Here is a 15120-nt window from a genome sequence, read left to right on the forward strand (position 1 = left end):
ATTTGCATCATATACAATCATGAATATTTTAAATGTCGAAGTATTTAGTACAAACTAATAATAATAATAATAATCTTATCATTTCTATTATTGTGAGCTAAATAGAAAAGATAAGAGGTACATAAAAAACTTAAGATTTGCTTTGAAATCATTATGTACTTTATTTATTTTTGATGTGTTTAGTTTTCTTGGTAAACTAGGTTTTTTCACTCCTAGTTTTTTTATTTTTATTATATATTTATTAAAGTTCCCTAATTAGATATACATACATAAAATGCTTAAAAACAAACTAATTAAATTTATTTGAACTTTCAAGCTTTTATAGCAAATTTTTATATACAATTTGAATTATCGCGGCTGTTTTTCAAATAATACGTTGAATTAGTGCGACCGGCGTCCATCTACCAAAATAATACCACTTTTAAATACCAGAATTTCAGTATTTTCACTCAATTGGTATTTCCGAGTGTGACCGCTTCGAATCCCTATAAAATCCCCGAAATACTTAAATCTGGTATATTTCCCCCCAGCCGGACGGTCCGCCATTTCCGCGGTCACACTGGTCACTTTGTCAATCAAAATATTAGAAAAACTCCGTTTCCGCCTCGAAAGTGCTTCTCGGGATCGTGCGAAAGTGTTAAAAAGCGAGCGATCGGTTCGTGGCTACAAAGAGCGCTAGGGGGCGATGAAAATCAAGCAGAAACACACCGTTTTTCGTTCTTAAACTTTTACTTACGGCAGACACGCACACGCACGCACCTCACCGACGCACACTCGCACACACACTCAAACACACACAGACACGCACGCGGAGAGAAGAGCGCCAGCAGCGAGAAGAAGAAGAAGCGGGAGACCATCAAACTTACAATTTGCGAGGTGAAAATAACGAGAACGAAGGTTTTCCCAGCGCCAAAGTTCATAAATCGCGAGTGTGTTTTCATTAACAACATTTTTCCGGATTTATTTACCCCGCCAACCCGTACCCCTTCCCCGTTTTTCTTGTGAAAATGGGGCTGCCCACTTGCTATTAGCTGTTTTCTATTTTTTTTTTTTGTGAATGGAATATATTTTCTGGAGGCTGTCGCGCGCAATTTTCCGAATTTTCCTTCGTTTTTCACTTTTGAGTGCTAAACTTAGTCACCCAGGCGGAAGGACGAAGGCGCGTCCTTGATAAATCGATGTGCCAAAAGGGAATGCAAGAGAAGCGAAGGGCGCGCAAAAGGAAAACAAGGAAATAACGGTGAAAAGCGTGGGCGGCGCGCTGCCTCGAGGACTTCCGCCCCGCCCCCCTTTCCGTTACTGTTTCTGTTTTTCGTGTCCTTGCAGGCGTCTTAAAATTATTGTTTAGAAAGTACTATGAACTTTCCAAGGAAGCCGTATAAAGTCGGTACTATATATTAATTATGGAGCGTCAGCTGATTTGACTTTAGAATTCCCTTGTTTTTACCGGTTTTAGGACTTTATATAGTCATATAGCATTAAAAGTTTGGTATTATACATGCTTGAGGCAGGTCCTTGAAAGATATATCAGCTCTATAGCATCCCACTAGAAAATACAACACACAGAAAGAACCTCCGTTACAAACCATATTTATTATTATTTCTCTATAAGAAAAGATATTATGAAAAATAATGATCTTAACTTTGTAATCTTTAACATATTAAAAACCACTCTTAAAAAGACGATATTCCAACTTTATAGCTCGAAACCAGTGTTATCATGATGGATCTATTACTATTCTTCTATAAGAAGAGATATAACAACTAACTATTTTAGCTTTGAAATTATTTCCATAGTAAATCTATTACTATTCCTCTATAAGAAAATATGTCATTAAAACTAATTTATTGAAATTAATATCTAACTAAAAACCAATCTTAAAAAAAACGGTGCTATTATGATAAATATATTTTTAAAATCTATCCTACGCTTCTTTAAAATTCAAGATTATCATGATAAGTTCAAGACTCATTCAAGTCAAGAGTTCCACAGACCATTGCAAATAATTATTTCATGTTTGGCTGAAATCAAAGTACCATGAGTCAACCTAGTTTCCTAGGAACTTTCTATGAAATTTAATTGATTTTGAAAAGCCGAGACTCGCACTTCCGTTTCAAGTCTGAAAAATCCAGATACAGCCCATAGGAATTTTTGTAGAGTATCTAGTTTGTCATATATGGTGAAAATTATCAACTTTTCGTTAGCGAAGATAAAGATAAGCAAAGGAAGTAGTTACCTATTTACACCTAAAAAGTAAAATATGTAACTTCCTTAATTTTTTGTATCCCTTAAGATAAAAGTCAATTATATCCTCCATCTGCAGATTCCTTGGCACCGAAAGGCTGAGAGGACGAATTGCACCCGCCCGGCACACAGCACACAGCATGTTCAGTGGACATGGGCGGATTCCTGGATAAGCCGAAAACCGCCAAGCACAATGACCAGGGCGAGGGCAACAAGCTGCTCTTCGGGGTCAGCTCGATGCAGGGCTGGCGGTCGGAGATGGAGGACGCCTACTACGCTCGTGCCGGGCTGGGCGATGTCCTGCAGGACTGGAGCTTCTTCGCGGTCTTCGACGGGCATGCGGGTTGCAAGGTGTCGGAGCACTGTGCCAAGCATCTGCTGGACAGCATCGTCAGCACCGAGGAGTTCATTGGCGGCGACCACGTGAAGGGCATTCGCACCGGCTTCCTGCGCATCGACGAGGTGATGCGGGATCTGCCGGAATTCACCCAGGAGACGGAGAAATGCGGCGGCACCACCGCCGTCTGCGCTTTTGTCAGCCTCACGCAGGTGTATATCGCCAACTGTGGGGACTCCAGGGCCGTTCTATGCCGCCAGGGAGTTCCGGTGTTCGCCACGCAGGACCACAAGCCCATTCTGCCCGAGGAGAAGGAGCGCATCCACAATGCCGGCGGCAGTGTTATGATAAAGCGCGTCAACGGCACCCTGGCCGTGTCGCGAGCCCTCGGCGACTACGACTTCAAGAACGTCAAGGAGAAGGGGCAGTGCGAGCAGCTGGTGTCGCCGGAGCCGGAGATATTCTGCCAGAGCCGCCAGGACAGCGACGAGTTCCTGGTGCTCGCCTGCGACGGCATCTGGGACGTGATGACCAACGAGGACGTGTGCAGCTTCATCCACTCGCGCCTGCGGGTGACCAGCGACCTGGTGAGCATCGCCAACCAGGTGGTGGACACCTGCCTGCACAAGGTAAGTCGATCTATTACATTAAAACTTAAAAGATTCTAACACTCTGATCATTTTTCGACCACAGGGCAGTCGCGATAACATGAGCATCATCATCATCGCCTTCCCCGGAGCCCCGAAGCCCACCGAGGAGGCGATAGAAGCTGAGCATCGGCTGGAGAAGCAAATCGAGAAGATCACAAGAGGTTGTCTAAGTCGTCTACTCTGTTTATAACTAATCGTAAACTGTTGATCCATGGCGTAGTGGTCTCCTCCGACTCCGTGTGTCTTTATCGAACCAAAATACGTATACATTGTACCTTGAGCGCCGCGGGCACTTTTACCAAGGCCTTCTTGAGTTGTATTTGCCCCACTTTGTCCCAACTCGATTCCAACCAAATAGTTCCTTCCGAAATTAGTTCCGAAACAAAAGCAATACCAAAGCGAATACCAAACCATTGCCATTACTAATGCCAAGAAAGAACCCGCACACACCCACTGCCAGTACAGTGAAGGCTCTCAGGAATATCGTATTTCTTCATTTCATAATTTGTACAAAGGTTTATTTGCTCATTTTTCTAATATTTCTAAAATTTCTACATAATCTCTTTGAGATGTAACAAGGATATAGATAGAATACCCAGAATCATTAACTTTTTTTTAATTTGAATATATTTTACATAATTCGCCTCATTTATGCTCAGGTTAATATTATGAATCCTTCAGAGAACATTTAGTTATGTCCCTCAAGAGAGCTTTCACCGTATACCTGCTGTTTAGACATGTAAATGGGGGCGTGTGTGGGGGTACTACCAATATCCTATCGCTAATGCCCAGCAAATACCTATATAGCGTGTTACTTTGTCATATCTGGTGGCTGTGCGTGTGGCTGACCAGAGTTCCTCTGCCGAAAGTGTGTGTGTGCCTGAGTTATAGTATTATTTATACATGCCCGTGTGTACTACGGCCACTGCCAAAAGCCAAAAGCGTTCCATGTATGCGAGAGAATCCAGCCCATTTAGCTTTAGTCTAACATATACACCTAAATAATAACAATTATCGACGAACCTGCCCGAGCTAAGTAGTTAAATGACCCGTCAGCCAGTCTGTATATACATTTGCGTATACGTACTCCCCATTTGATACTAGCTACGATGCAAATCAATCAAACGAAATTGCAATATTCAACGTACGCAGGTATTGACACTCAAAACAAACACTTGGAATTGATGTAACTAGTAGGAATAGCGAATTAACACTTATTTACTAAGCAAAAACGTATGGGAGAATGTCTTCAAAGAAGATTCGCTGTAGATAGTCTGTAAATAAGAAGAAAAACCTTACAAGAAAGCAATGAAATCATATATTTTATTAACTAGCCATCGCTCAGACGAACTGTAGTCGCATTACATGGATTATGTATAGAAAGCAATAAACACCAGAGGGGAATTCCTCCGAGACTTCAGTATTCAAAACACCAAAGTGAATATCGGCCGATATTCAGACGTGACCTTGTTGATATAGACAAATACTTTAGCCCCGATTCGTACGATTTACAAATAGCGAATTAGTGAATAGAACTAGAGAGCATGCATTGCCCATAGTAGCTAAACCAATAACGATATTACCTAGTCTAAGCAATTAAATAACCATGGCAAATACTCAATGTCCAGACGAATTACTTAGCCTAGAGTAGACTAGCCAAAAAAGGGTTTTGAATGTTACGTATACGTACTATATACCTAGGTTAATTAAAACCGAATTGTAAACCTTATGCTCACCAACTGTTGTGCTTGTTGTTAACAAAGGCAAACGATTACTTTATGACCCGAAACGATCAAACATATTCCACACAATCTAAGCAATTCCCCGAAATATTGTATTGGTGATGCAGCCAAGAGTGTAAAACACACACTATCCACAGAACATCATACACGTTTTATAGTGATTAATGAATTAATGAATTACCACGGATGCAAGTCAAAAATATAACTTAACGAAAGATTCCAAAAAACCAAAGCAAAAGTGTTTGTCTGCTGTTCCATTGGATTCATTTGGTTTTCATTTGCTTCTCTTCATTTCCTTTTCACACTCTTAATTATTTTACTCATTCCAAAAAACGAACCCCTACATATCATTATTTAATTCTAATCTAATTTTCCTGATTTCTTAAGAGCCAGTTTCAACTAATGCGTAACGTTTATCTAAAGTAATTTGCCAAGAGGAAAATTCTAGCCATTCGCTGTCGTTACTCGCGCCTCGTACTACAAATCCCCAATTTCTAAATCCAAATCCAAATGTCAATGCAAGAACAAGAAACAGAAACAGAAAGCAATTCAAATTTAAGATGAGTGAGCATAAGGTACGTCTATAATTTTGTAGTTTGTAAATTTTCGAAAGCCACTTTGCCATTTCGTTATCGTTTATCTTATCGATTGATTGGTTTGATTTTGTTTTGCCCCGCCCCCGCCTCCAATGAGTTGCTATCTGTGTATTAATTGTAAAGAGTGATCCACGCAATCCGGCAGATAATCGAAATTGCATGCCCCCGTCAGCCACAATAGAAAAATTGAGCAACAAAATCACTTGAAATGTACTACGCAATTTGTTTAAACCTTCAATTTATTTCCATGATTTTTTGAAATTTTTAAAAGCTTTTCTGAATTTTATTTCCTTAAAATTAAGGTGTCCAAAATTATTACAAAATTTCAAAGTCTCACAAAATAGTAGAAAACTTTCTTATAGCTACTTTCTTCCCATCGACCTGCATCAAGTTTGTTATACTCCCTTAAAAATCGCTTGAGATGGCCTCACATTTCCCATTTAGTTGATATTTTATAACCCAGTTCATAAATCTGTATAATGCATTTGATTTAAAGTAGCTTAGCTATGTAATTCGTATTTCTTTATGAACCATTTATGTACATATATATTTATTTATAAACGTCTTTTAAGCTAAGATCATGGCCCTTAAAAAACCTGTAACTAACCCTTATTTCCTCTCTGATATTGTTGCAGACGAGATAGAGTCTAGCAATATAACCGACTACGTGGATCTGCTGAAGTGTCTGCAGAACAGAGACGACATCGAAGGTCTTCCTCCCGGAGGCGGCCTGCAGTCCAAGTGAGTGTGGTGGATCATGATTCCTAATCAACGATTGCTAATCAATTGTGTTTGCCTTTGCAGATATCACATTATCGAGCGCACATTCAAGCAAGAGTTTCCGGATCGACCATGTGATGTACGAAATATTTTCTATAACATATAACTCGGTTCGCTGCGCTTTCGCCAATGCTAACACACTTATATATTTATTTTATCGCTTGCATAGCACCGTTTTTGGTCATTCGATAGCCTTTGAAATTGCCTTGTTTTTTTCTGATTCAATCAGTAGATCGACACCAGAGGATTTGGTAATGATTGAGCTGTCGCAGTTGTTTCATTCGATCGTCACCATTAATCACTGTTAATCACGTCCCCTGCTTAGTCGACTTGTAACCTCTAATCATGGCCACCTATTCTCTTTCTTTTTTCTAGCTGTATGCATATGATGATATATGAATTTTGTAATGCTAACTGTTCATTTTTTAAACCAACCAACAACCAACCAACCAGCAAGAGAACAAAGATAACTAAACACCCTATGCTTCACATATACTCTAAATGTAAGGCGATAATTCAATATGTTGCTTGTCTCGGCCCTCCATCATCGATCTTCCTCCACATCCATTCTGTTTCGCCTTGTTTCGTTTCGTTTCTTCTCGAGAGTACTGCATGTTTCATCTCTTTCAAATCGCTTCTTGCCAAGCCTGCATCCTGCATGAAATCGGATCCCCATCATCATGGTCAATAATCGAGATATTTGTTATTCTTGCAGAGTCCAACGCATTAGGTTGCAGTCGAAACACTAAACAAAACCAGTTAAACAACAGAACCGAAACCAGAACAGAACAGAAAGCAGAGCCACACAACTTGAACGAAGCAAACAAACAAACAAACAAGAACACACACCAAACAGTTTTCTACTTTGATAAACACAAAAGAAAAGAACCTACTAATAATGATAATAATAAGAATAACGATACATTTATAGTTTATACGAAGCAGTCCTAAACACAACAATACGAACAGCCGCGCCCTTAAATAACTCGAAGAAGGTATAGGAGAGATCTAGAACAGAGCGTACCTGAGCAGACCTCAGAGAAGCCGAGGAGGATCGTGGAGAGCCAATATCAGGACTTATCCGATCAGATCCCTCTGCAGGACCCATCCATCTATGTGAATGTTAACCCTCTGTGTGCCCTATCGTTCCGTCACTCCTCATCAATCAGCAATCACCAGTACAACAGCCAGAAAAGAAAACGAAGTGGAAAATGTAATTAAAAACGCGAGAACTTTTTATTTTTGTCAAAGAAAGAAACCATGTATTAACCATTGATTCCGAAACGAATGCGGACTTTTGTAAGTTGTAAAATGTTTGTTACCGAAAAAACACATTTTGTTCACCTTTTTTTTGTATGTATATGAGAAGATGTGTCGTCGACAAGCCTGAAGCGAAACTTAATAATGTAAAGTAAAAAATGTTAAAAGAAAAGCAGAAAAAAATGGTAAAAGAAAACCAAACTAGCAAACAAACCTGTAACTATCTATGTACGGAAACGAGTAACGAGAGAAAAGTAATACCTAAAACCTAAAGTAAGCGAAGCAAAACAAAAGCAAATCCACAATAATGTCCGATCTTAAAGAAACGAGAATGAAACTAAGAACTATTAATTTATAAGAAGCAAGTTGATGATGAAAATCTTAAGAGAGAAAAGCAAAATTACGCTCGAGTTTGTAGTAAATGTTGAAAAAAAAACCAAGCCAAACTTTTAATCAGTCAATCGAACCATCGTTCAGCTGAACGGTGTACCAGTCGTATCATCTCCAGAAACGACAGGTATTATCCTTCGAAGCGGTCAGGATGGCATCTCCCGTGTAACTGTAGGCACAGCTGAATACTTCTCCCTCGTGACCGGCGAGCACCTGGGAGCATTGTCCTGATTCTGTGAGCCACAGTCGGGCTGTGTTATCCGCCGAAGCTGTGAGCAGCATGCAACCGCTGGGACTAAAGCACACCTTGGACACCTCATCCGCATGTCCTGCCATTAGGGACAGCATCTCCAGCTCCGACGATCCCTCCATTTTCCACACCCTCGCCGTGCAATCGCTGCTGCAGGTGGCCAACAGCCTGCCCGCCGCATCGAAGCTTACATCAAGAACCTCGTCACTGTGCTTGGCAGCCAAATAGAGTTCCTGATCCATCCTCCGAATGTCCCATATCCTGGCTGTGGCATCCAGAGAGCCAGTGGCAATCAGGGATCCACTAAAGTTCCACACGCAGTTGGACAACTCGGCGCTGTGGCCACGCAATTGATGGCAGAGACTGTAAAGGATGTTTCTTAAGAAGATCTTATTGTTAACCAAACGATCCAACCCACCTCTTGCTCCGCACATCCCAAATAGCTGCCGTACGATCGAAGGAGCCCGTGAGCAGCAGCTGACCATCGCGATTGAAGCGAGCCGCAATCACCTCGGCTCCGTGCTGCGTCAGTTGCTGGAGTTCATGGGACGTTTCCACATCGTAGATCCGTGCCGTGCCATCCATGGAGGCTGTGGCTATGGTACTTCCATGCATTGGATCAAATTCAGCGGCCACCAGCTCGGCAGTGTGTCCATAGAAAGTGCACAAGCACTGGCCACTGCCGGCGGACCAAACCTTGGCGGTTCCATCGAAGGATCCAGTTACTATTTTGTCGCTAAAACATATTCAAGTGTGAGAATCATATATTCTACTACTAGAACTCTTTTTAAACCCACCAATGCGGAAGATTGAAGCCCACGGAGAAGACCACATTGTCGTGGCCGTTGAGGATGTGCTCCACCTCTGCCGTTTGGGTGTTGATCACATGGCAGGTGCGATCGTAACTACCAGTAAGGCACCGCTCGCCACTGCGATCGAAGGACACGTTGGTCAGCGGCAGGATGTGCGAGTTGTGGCACTTGTGCAGATAGAACTTCTTTTTCACCGGCTCACGCAGCTTCTTCTGAAGTTTCTCCAGAGCCTGTTTCAAAGCGCTAAAGGTGTTCTGAGATCTGGCTACAGTTCCGCTGACAGGACGAGGTGCAGAAGCCTTCTCGGAATCCACATGCGATTTATCCTCTTCCGCTTCAGCTAGGGTTTGAAGTAGAATCCTGTCGGCCAGAGGTTCTATGTTTGTTCTAAAGAATAGATTAATATTTACAAATTAATTAGAAAAATTCCCTAAGAACTTCCCTCCACTTACTTTGAATCTAGGTCAAGCAGATCGAAGTGACGCAGCCGTTCATTGCCCTTCGCAGTTCGATAGTTTATGGCCAGTCCTAGGATAACCCAAGAAAAATTGTTAGCTTTTAAAAAACTTAATGGTTCTATGACCTTGCCCACCTGGCGGATAGTAGCGCAGAAAGATTTTGTTGGCACTCATTGCGAGGTTGTTGTGACTCTGGCAACTGAACTTAGAAATTCCTGCACTGACAGTTTGCTGACCTGCTTTAATTCAGCCCTTGTTGATTCGACTGGCTGCCATGCCAAAGGCCTCGTTTGATCGATTCACCTTGGGTTCCTTGCACTGGGGTCTATGTCGAGGTCTCGAGGGTGAGCGGTTCAAGGATGTAGGGTAATGTATTCAGATTGTATGCAGGAATTTGTCTTTATTTTCTAGGCATTCAAATTTCTATCAAAGCTTTTCTAACCAAGATAAAGCTTTTGGTGGCCAGGTTTTCGACTTAGCCATTCGTGAAACCACCTTAATTACATAGAGTTTTAGTACTCATGTAGATTCAAATTATTTTCTGGCAATATTATTTAGATTGAAAAATAAATGTATGCTTTTTATAACTACCATTTTATTTTTGGTGGGAATATAATTTAAAAAAATATTTTTTAAATTCCAAATTACATAGAGTTTTAGTACTAGCACTTACCCAGCATTTATCTAGCATTTACCTTTCAACAAATATTTTTTAGATTTAAAATTAAAAGAAATATATTATGGGTTTGATAAATATTATTCCTTGTAGTCAATCCTTAAGAACTTTTTTATTAAATTCTATTCTGAATGGTTCCAATAACTTCTTGCTTTATTTCTAATTTTATTTTTAATATTTAAAATAGATTTAATTTGTGTGTGGTATTGCTCATTTGCTTTAATAGTAAACGAATTAGCTTATTGATTTTTGGTCTTTCCCTTTCTTTATAGGACAGGTCAATTTAAATAACGAAAAGCACATGACTAATTAACTTTTCCTGTCTCGAACTGCCGACAGCAACTACGCTGTGAACCCTCTGCGGAGTAACCCTTGACCTACGATTGTCCTTTGGGAAACCCCTTTGGCATTTGACAGGCACCAGGAGCCAGCAGCTAAATGGTCTCTGGCCATTAAACCTAATTAGCTTGTTTAAGATGGGAAAAGGAAGCCCCGGGACCCCAGAGGCCAATTGGCTGCCTGGTCGACACCTGGTCGCATTTTTAGCAGATTTAACATATGTCCCACGTGGGCAGACACAAACCCCGACCGCACCTACAATTAGATTGCTTCACCTGGCTCCTTCGCCTTCACCAACGTCTCGTTTCGGCATTTTCACTAATTTAATTTGTTCAGTAATCGCTGCTTGGGGTTTGGGTTTTGGGTGGGGAAGTGAACGACAGTCGTTGAGAATCGAGTCAGACACCCGAGGAACGCCCATTAGCCAGCCGAAAAAAAGAAGGCAACCGGGGGGATTTTCGGGGGAAGACCATAGCCAATAATGATAAGTAATGATTAGATATTATCGCACCCAATTTCGGTGCACAGCAGCGGCAGAACTGAAAGCGACAGGCGGACGTTGAACAAAGAAAAACTAAATGGACAGGGAAAAAGGTGAGGAAATCTTGGGGGTACTGAGAAAAAATATGAGACTTGGCCACTTTATTACATTAATAACATACAAAATAAATCGTAGATATTAAAAACATTAAAGATCAATTCGGAAGATGATTAGGTTTTTTACTTTAAGTTGAATCTTTTATAAAATATTTTTTGTTAGTGATTTACTAAATATTGTATTTCTGGATATAGGCAAACAACAAACTTTAATTTCAATTTATGTTATTAAATATTTTACAAAATATTATATTTCTGTGCTTGGAAAAACAATTTTATTTAATTTCATTTATTTTATTATATTTTCCTACTTGAAAAGAATCATGGTCTTAAACTCTTAGGAATTTTAGGATATATTTAGGATAATATTATTTTCCTTAGTGTCTTGGAAAATTGCGCAGAAAACTTGTGTGGGTGGGAAAAGTGCGATAAGATGGCGAGAGTCTGTGTCTTTGTCAATAATAAAACATTTCATTGAATGTCCATTGAATGCCGAGCATGGGGAAAATGACAACACTGCGAAGATGGAAATGAAAATGGAGACACACGGGGCTTTGGATCGTTTCAAGTGGGCAGGAGGCACCTGGGAGGTCATCATCCCCACGCCAATCACCACCCCCACCCCCCGATGAACAAAAGCAACAGCTGTGTCCCCGGAATTTTCATCTCTTCATTTGTACGCCCCATGTAATTGGGAGACCCACAGGACTTGTGGCAAAACGGAAGCTTTAAGGAAATCAGAGACGAATAAATGAGAGTACGAATGGAAATAAAATCAATTTAAAAGCCCATAAAACGCTTTCATAAACAAAGCAACAGTCGGGGGCAGGCGAAGAGCAACGGTCGGTAGGATTTGAATTTATGCTCAATAAATTTTTGTTGATTTCCGGCAGGCGGTTTTGGATTCACTCGAAATCTCTGTGTGTCTGCTACCCATGAAAATGCGGCGTTGCATAAATTATAGGCACACACATATGAGCCTTACCTTTCACCAAAAAAGGACGAAGAACAGAATAAAACTGATTATTGCCGCATTTTATAGCTGCACAGAAAAAAAAGATATAAAATATGCTATTATTTACCTAATTTCATATTAATAAACAGCCGATATGATTATTGTCAAATTTACGATCTAAACATATCAACTTAATATTTTTTCATATCAGTTATTTCATAAAATTATAGAATCACTATTTTAAATTACCAAATTTAGTATTTTTTGAACAAGTAATATATTAAAAGAAAAACATAATCTTTATTTATATCAAAGTCAAGTGAATAACTTGGTCCTTAAAAATATAAAATTGACCTGCACATATCAATCTGATCTTTTGTCAATTATTTTTCTGTGCGCATTTTATGGCTGTTGGTTTGAAAGTCGGGAACCGGGTTCCTCGTTAACCATTTTTGGGCCAAAATACTGCTTGAGTGGCACAAACTCAGGGAGAAAGCGACCACATTTTCTAAGCCGATAGACCAGTCGAATTAGAGGGATGAGCTGCTGCTCCTGCTGCCCCACTTTGAGCAATATCTAAACAGATTTTCGGTTTGTGTTTGACTAAGCGACATAAAATTCGATTTTTGTTTTCCTTTCCGCTTGTCCTGCCCGCGGTTGTTTTTGGGAACTTGTTTTTGGACTTTTTTTTGTATGTTTTTCATTGACGTGTGTGGCCGGTTTTCAGGTTTTTAGCTAAAAGGAGTCGTTAGTGGCTCTCTAATTGGAGAGGGAGAATGGGAGACTGGCTGGCTGGCAGGACATCAAACGGTTGGTAATCGAATTGCCGTGCCAAGCGGCACTAAAATCATTTTCACAGATTTCCGAGCGAGAGCAACGTCCACTGTGCGGTAGTTAAATGGATGGATGGTATTGAATTTTATGCATATTTGTTTACTTCGCTCTTTATTTTCGGTTTTGGTTACTTTGATCAGTAAAAACAAATAGCAAAGGCACTTTGTTTTGTTAGGAGATTTTTAAAGGATTTTATATGATACTCTATTTGCAAGATCATATATTTTTTCAAAAATACTTTATTTGCTATTTTAAAGCAGTATTTATATAACTTATACGAAATAATAAAATGTCAAGTTGATATGTTTGAATCATAAATTTGACTTTAATCATATCGGCTTTTTATTATTTAAATGAAATAAGGTAGAAAGGATCCTATTTCATATAAATAGAATAAATATATCCTGCAATAACACTAATTTCCAAAGCAATCCTCAGCTTTAATAAATATCTAAAATTCTGAAAACTAAATTTCCCTTTTGCTTAGACACCATTTTTGAGTCAATAAACAACCTACAAACCTGAGCCTGTGCGAATCCCCATTTATGACGCATTCTGCGGCCTGCCCATTGAAAAGTTTATGACTTTGATAAATTAAATTGTGCCTGGCCTAAAACACACAACCAGAAGCGAGCTATCCCTTCGGTTTGAATATATCAAAATCTGAGTTTTAGCCGGCAGCCAGGCAACCGGCCAAAGTTTATGGCCAAATTGTGTGCAGGCTGGAAGCCTTAAACCGTTTATGCCCAATTGAAATGCAGACGCATCGAAATGTTATAAAATTTAATAATGGCCTCCTGTGCAGGTTGGCCGTGTGTGCTCATGTTTTGAAGTTTTATTGTGGGCTTTATTATAAAGAAAAAAAAAGTTCGGCAGGCAGTTTGTGCGGTTTAGCGGCCGCATCAAGTATACGCACCATAAATCAGGGTCAGCGACGGCAGAAGCTCCCTTTTTTCGGCCCAACGACGTATTAAAGGCATTAAACTCGCTCTTAAATCGCCAACATGGCCGTTCGTCATAACGGTAAGTGGTGCTTAAAATGAATTATGCATTGCCCTCTCGGTTGATATTATATTAAATCATATATACGGGTAGTCAGTCCTCTTCCACGTGCGCAAAAAACAAACGTATGTGCTTTCAAGGAGGCCCACATTCGGTGGCCGAGATTTTCCTGCCATTAACTGCTACCAATTCAACTGATTTTACCGATTCCACTGGTCCCACTGGCTGAAAGATGAATGGCATGTTAATTTGTGCGCATTATATTGGCCATTTATCTCCTCACTGATTTCTGCGGGGCTTCGCCTTTGCCATCAACTCGCTTTTGCCTCAACTGCGAATGCCATCGATTGGCTGCACTTGACACCGAATGACAAAGTAGTAAACAATTAATTATGCAAATGGTCGGACGTTCAATAAGCCATGTCTTAGCTCCGGGCATTCAACAAGTATCTCAGGGATGCACAGGGAAAATATGTATATAACAAATTAATAAAATATTTATTTATGGTGCGTGCCACAGAAATAACTGGGTTTTGGAAATCACTTAAATGTCAAAATATGTGTTCAAAAGAATGCAGTGAATAAAAAATAATCGTCTTCCTGTATGAATTCAAATCATTATTGGGTTAAAAATATATTGTTGCATCCTTTTAGTCACCATATATTTAATTTTAAAATACTGAATATTGCTGAAAAAAATTTAAAGTAGTCTACTAATATAATTACTATCCCCAATTTTATTTTCTTATTTATCTTTCTCTTTCAGGGCAGTGGCATTTCATATTTTATTCCTTTCTAGTGAACAATAATCAATTCTATCAAATTCACTGGGCCCAAAGGTGAGCACTTTTAATTATACGTTTGTTTTGCCATTCACTATTATGTATTCAAAATGTTATCGTTGTAAATTATAAAATGGAATCCATTAATGCAGCTAGAGGTATGTAAATGCATATAGTCTGTAGTTGCAGCCACACACAGCGGAATGGTGGCTATGCAAAATTCATTTTTCCCAAATAGTTTGCAATGGGAAATGTGCGTTAAATTTATGCAAACAAGCGACGTTGGCCAAAATGGCTGCTCTTTCGGTTGTGGGTTGCCGCTTGGTTGGCTGATTCCATGTGTGGAAATGACTTTTGAAGCTGCTTATTGAAGTTGTTTAAGTTCATGCATAGTGCATATTCGAAGGGAACTCCA

General features: G+C 39.8%; 2 protein-coding genes across 8 annotated transcripts; one reads left to right on the plus strand and one right to left on the minus strand.

Moving 5' to 3' along the window:
• Nucleotides 1-538: 538 nt before the first annotated feature.
• Nucleotides 539-14737, plus strand: alph (protein phosphatase alphabet). Of its 7 annotated transcripts, none has more exons than XR_001770050.3 (7): nt 539-876; nt 2325-3211; nt 3276-3393; nt 6206-6311; nt 6375-6429; nt 6726-6853; nt 7066-7851. XR_001770050.3 is itself a non-coding variant. In XM_070216142.1 (6 exons), exons 2-6 carry the CDS (start codon nt 2399-2401, stop codon nt 14720-14722), a joined length of 1125 nt encoding a protein of 374 aa, XP_070072243.1. In that variant the 5' UTR covers nt 539-876; nt 2325-2398; the 3' UTR covers nt 14723-14737. The 7 variants fall into 7 exon arrangements, 3 of the variants coding, with proteins under 3 accessions (XP_070072243.1, XP_017000555.2, XP_070072242.1); XR_011418893.1 differs by having other exon boundaries at nt 7282-7851; XR_011418892.1 differs by lacking the exon at nt 6726-6853 and having other exon boundaries at nt 7282-7649; nt 7720-7851.
• LOC108059681 (dynein assembly factor with WD repeat domains 1) lies at nt 7779-9777 on the minus strand. Its single transcript, XM_070216140.1, has 5 exons — nt 9655-9777; nt 9515-9590; nt 9048-9449; nt 8669-8986; nt 7779-8613 (listed from the first exon to the last, which is right to left on the minus strand). Exons 1-5 carry the CDS (start codon nt 9692-9694, stop codon nt 8109-8111), a joined length of 1341 nt encoding a protein of 446 aa, XP_070072241.1. The 5' UTR covers nt 9695-9777; the 3' UTR covers nt 7779-8108.
• Nucleotides 14738-15120: the final 383 nt, after the last annotated feature.

Source organism: Drosophila takahashii, chromosome 3R, assembly GCF_030179915.1.
Source record: "Drosophila takahashii strain IR98-3 E-12201 chromosome 3R, DtakHiC1v2, whole genome shotgun sequence".
NCBI classification, from domain to species: Eukaryota; Metazoa; Arthropoda; class Insecta; order Diptera; family Drosophilidae; genus Drosophila; species Drosophila takahashii.

Bases quoted from the DNA above. Each gene is read 5' to 3' on its own strand.
- alph (XM_070216141.1), top strand. From the start codon at position 2,399: ATGGGCGGATTCCTGGATAAGCCGAAAACCGCCAAGCACAATGACCAG. The intron at 3,212-3,275 runs GTAAGTCGATCT...TTTCGACCACAG, and splicing joins TGGACACCTGCCTGCACAAG to GGCAGTCGCGATAACATGAG. The intron at 3,394-6,205 runs GTTGTCTAAGTC...ATATTGTTGCAG, and splicing joins AATCGAGAAGATCACAAGAG to ACGAGATAGAGTCTAGCAAT.
- LOC108059681 (XM_070216140.1), bottom strand. From the start codon at position 9,694: ATGAGTGCCAACAAAATCTTTCTGCGCTACTATCCGCCAG. The intron at 9,450-9,514 runs GTAAGTGGAGGG...TCTATTCTTTAG, and splicing joins CTGCTTGACCTAGATTCAAA to AACAAACATAGAACCTCTGG. The intron at 8,987-9,047 runs GTGGGTTTAAAA...AATATGTTTTAG, and splicing joins GGCTTCAATCTTCCGCATTG to CGACAAAATAGTAACTGGAT.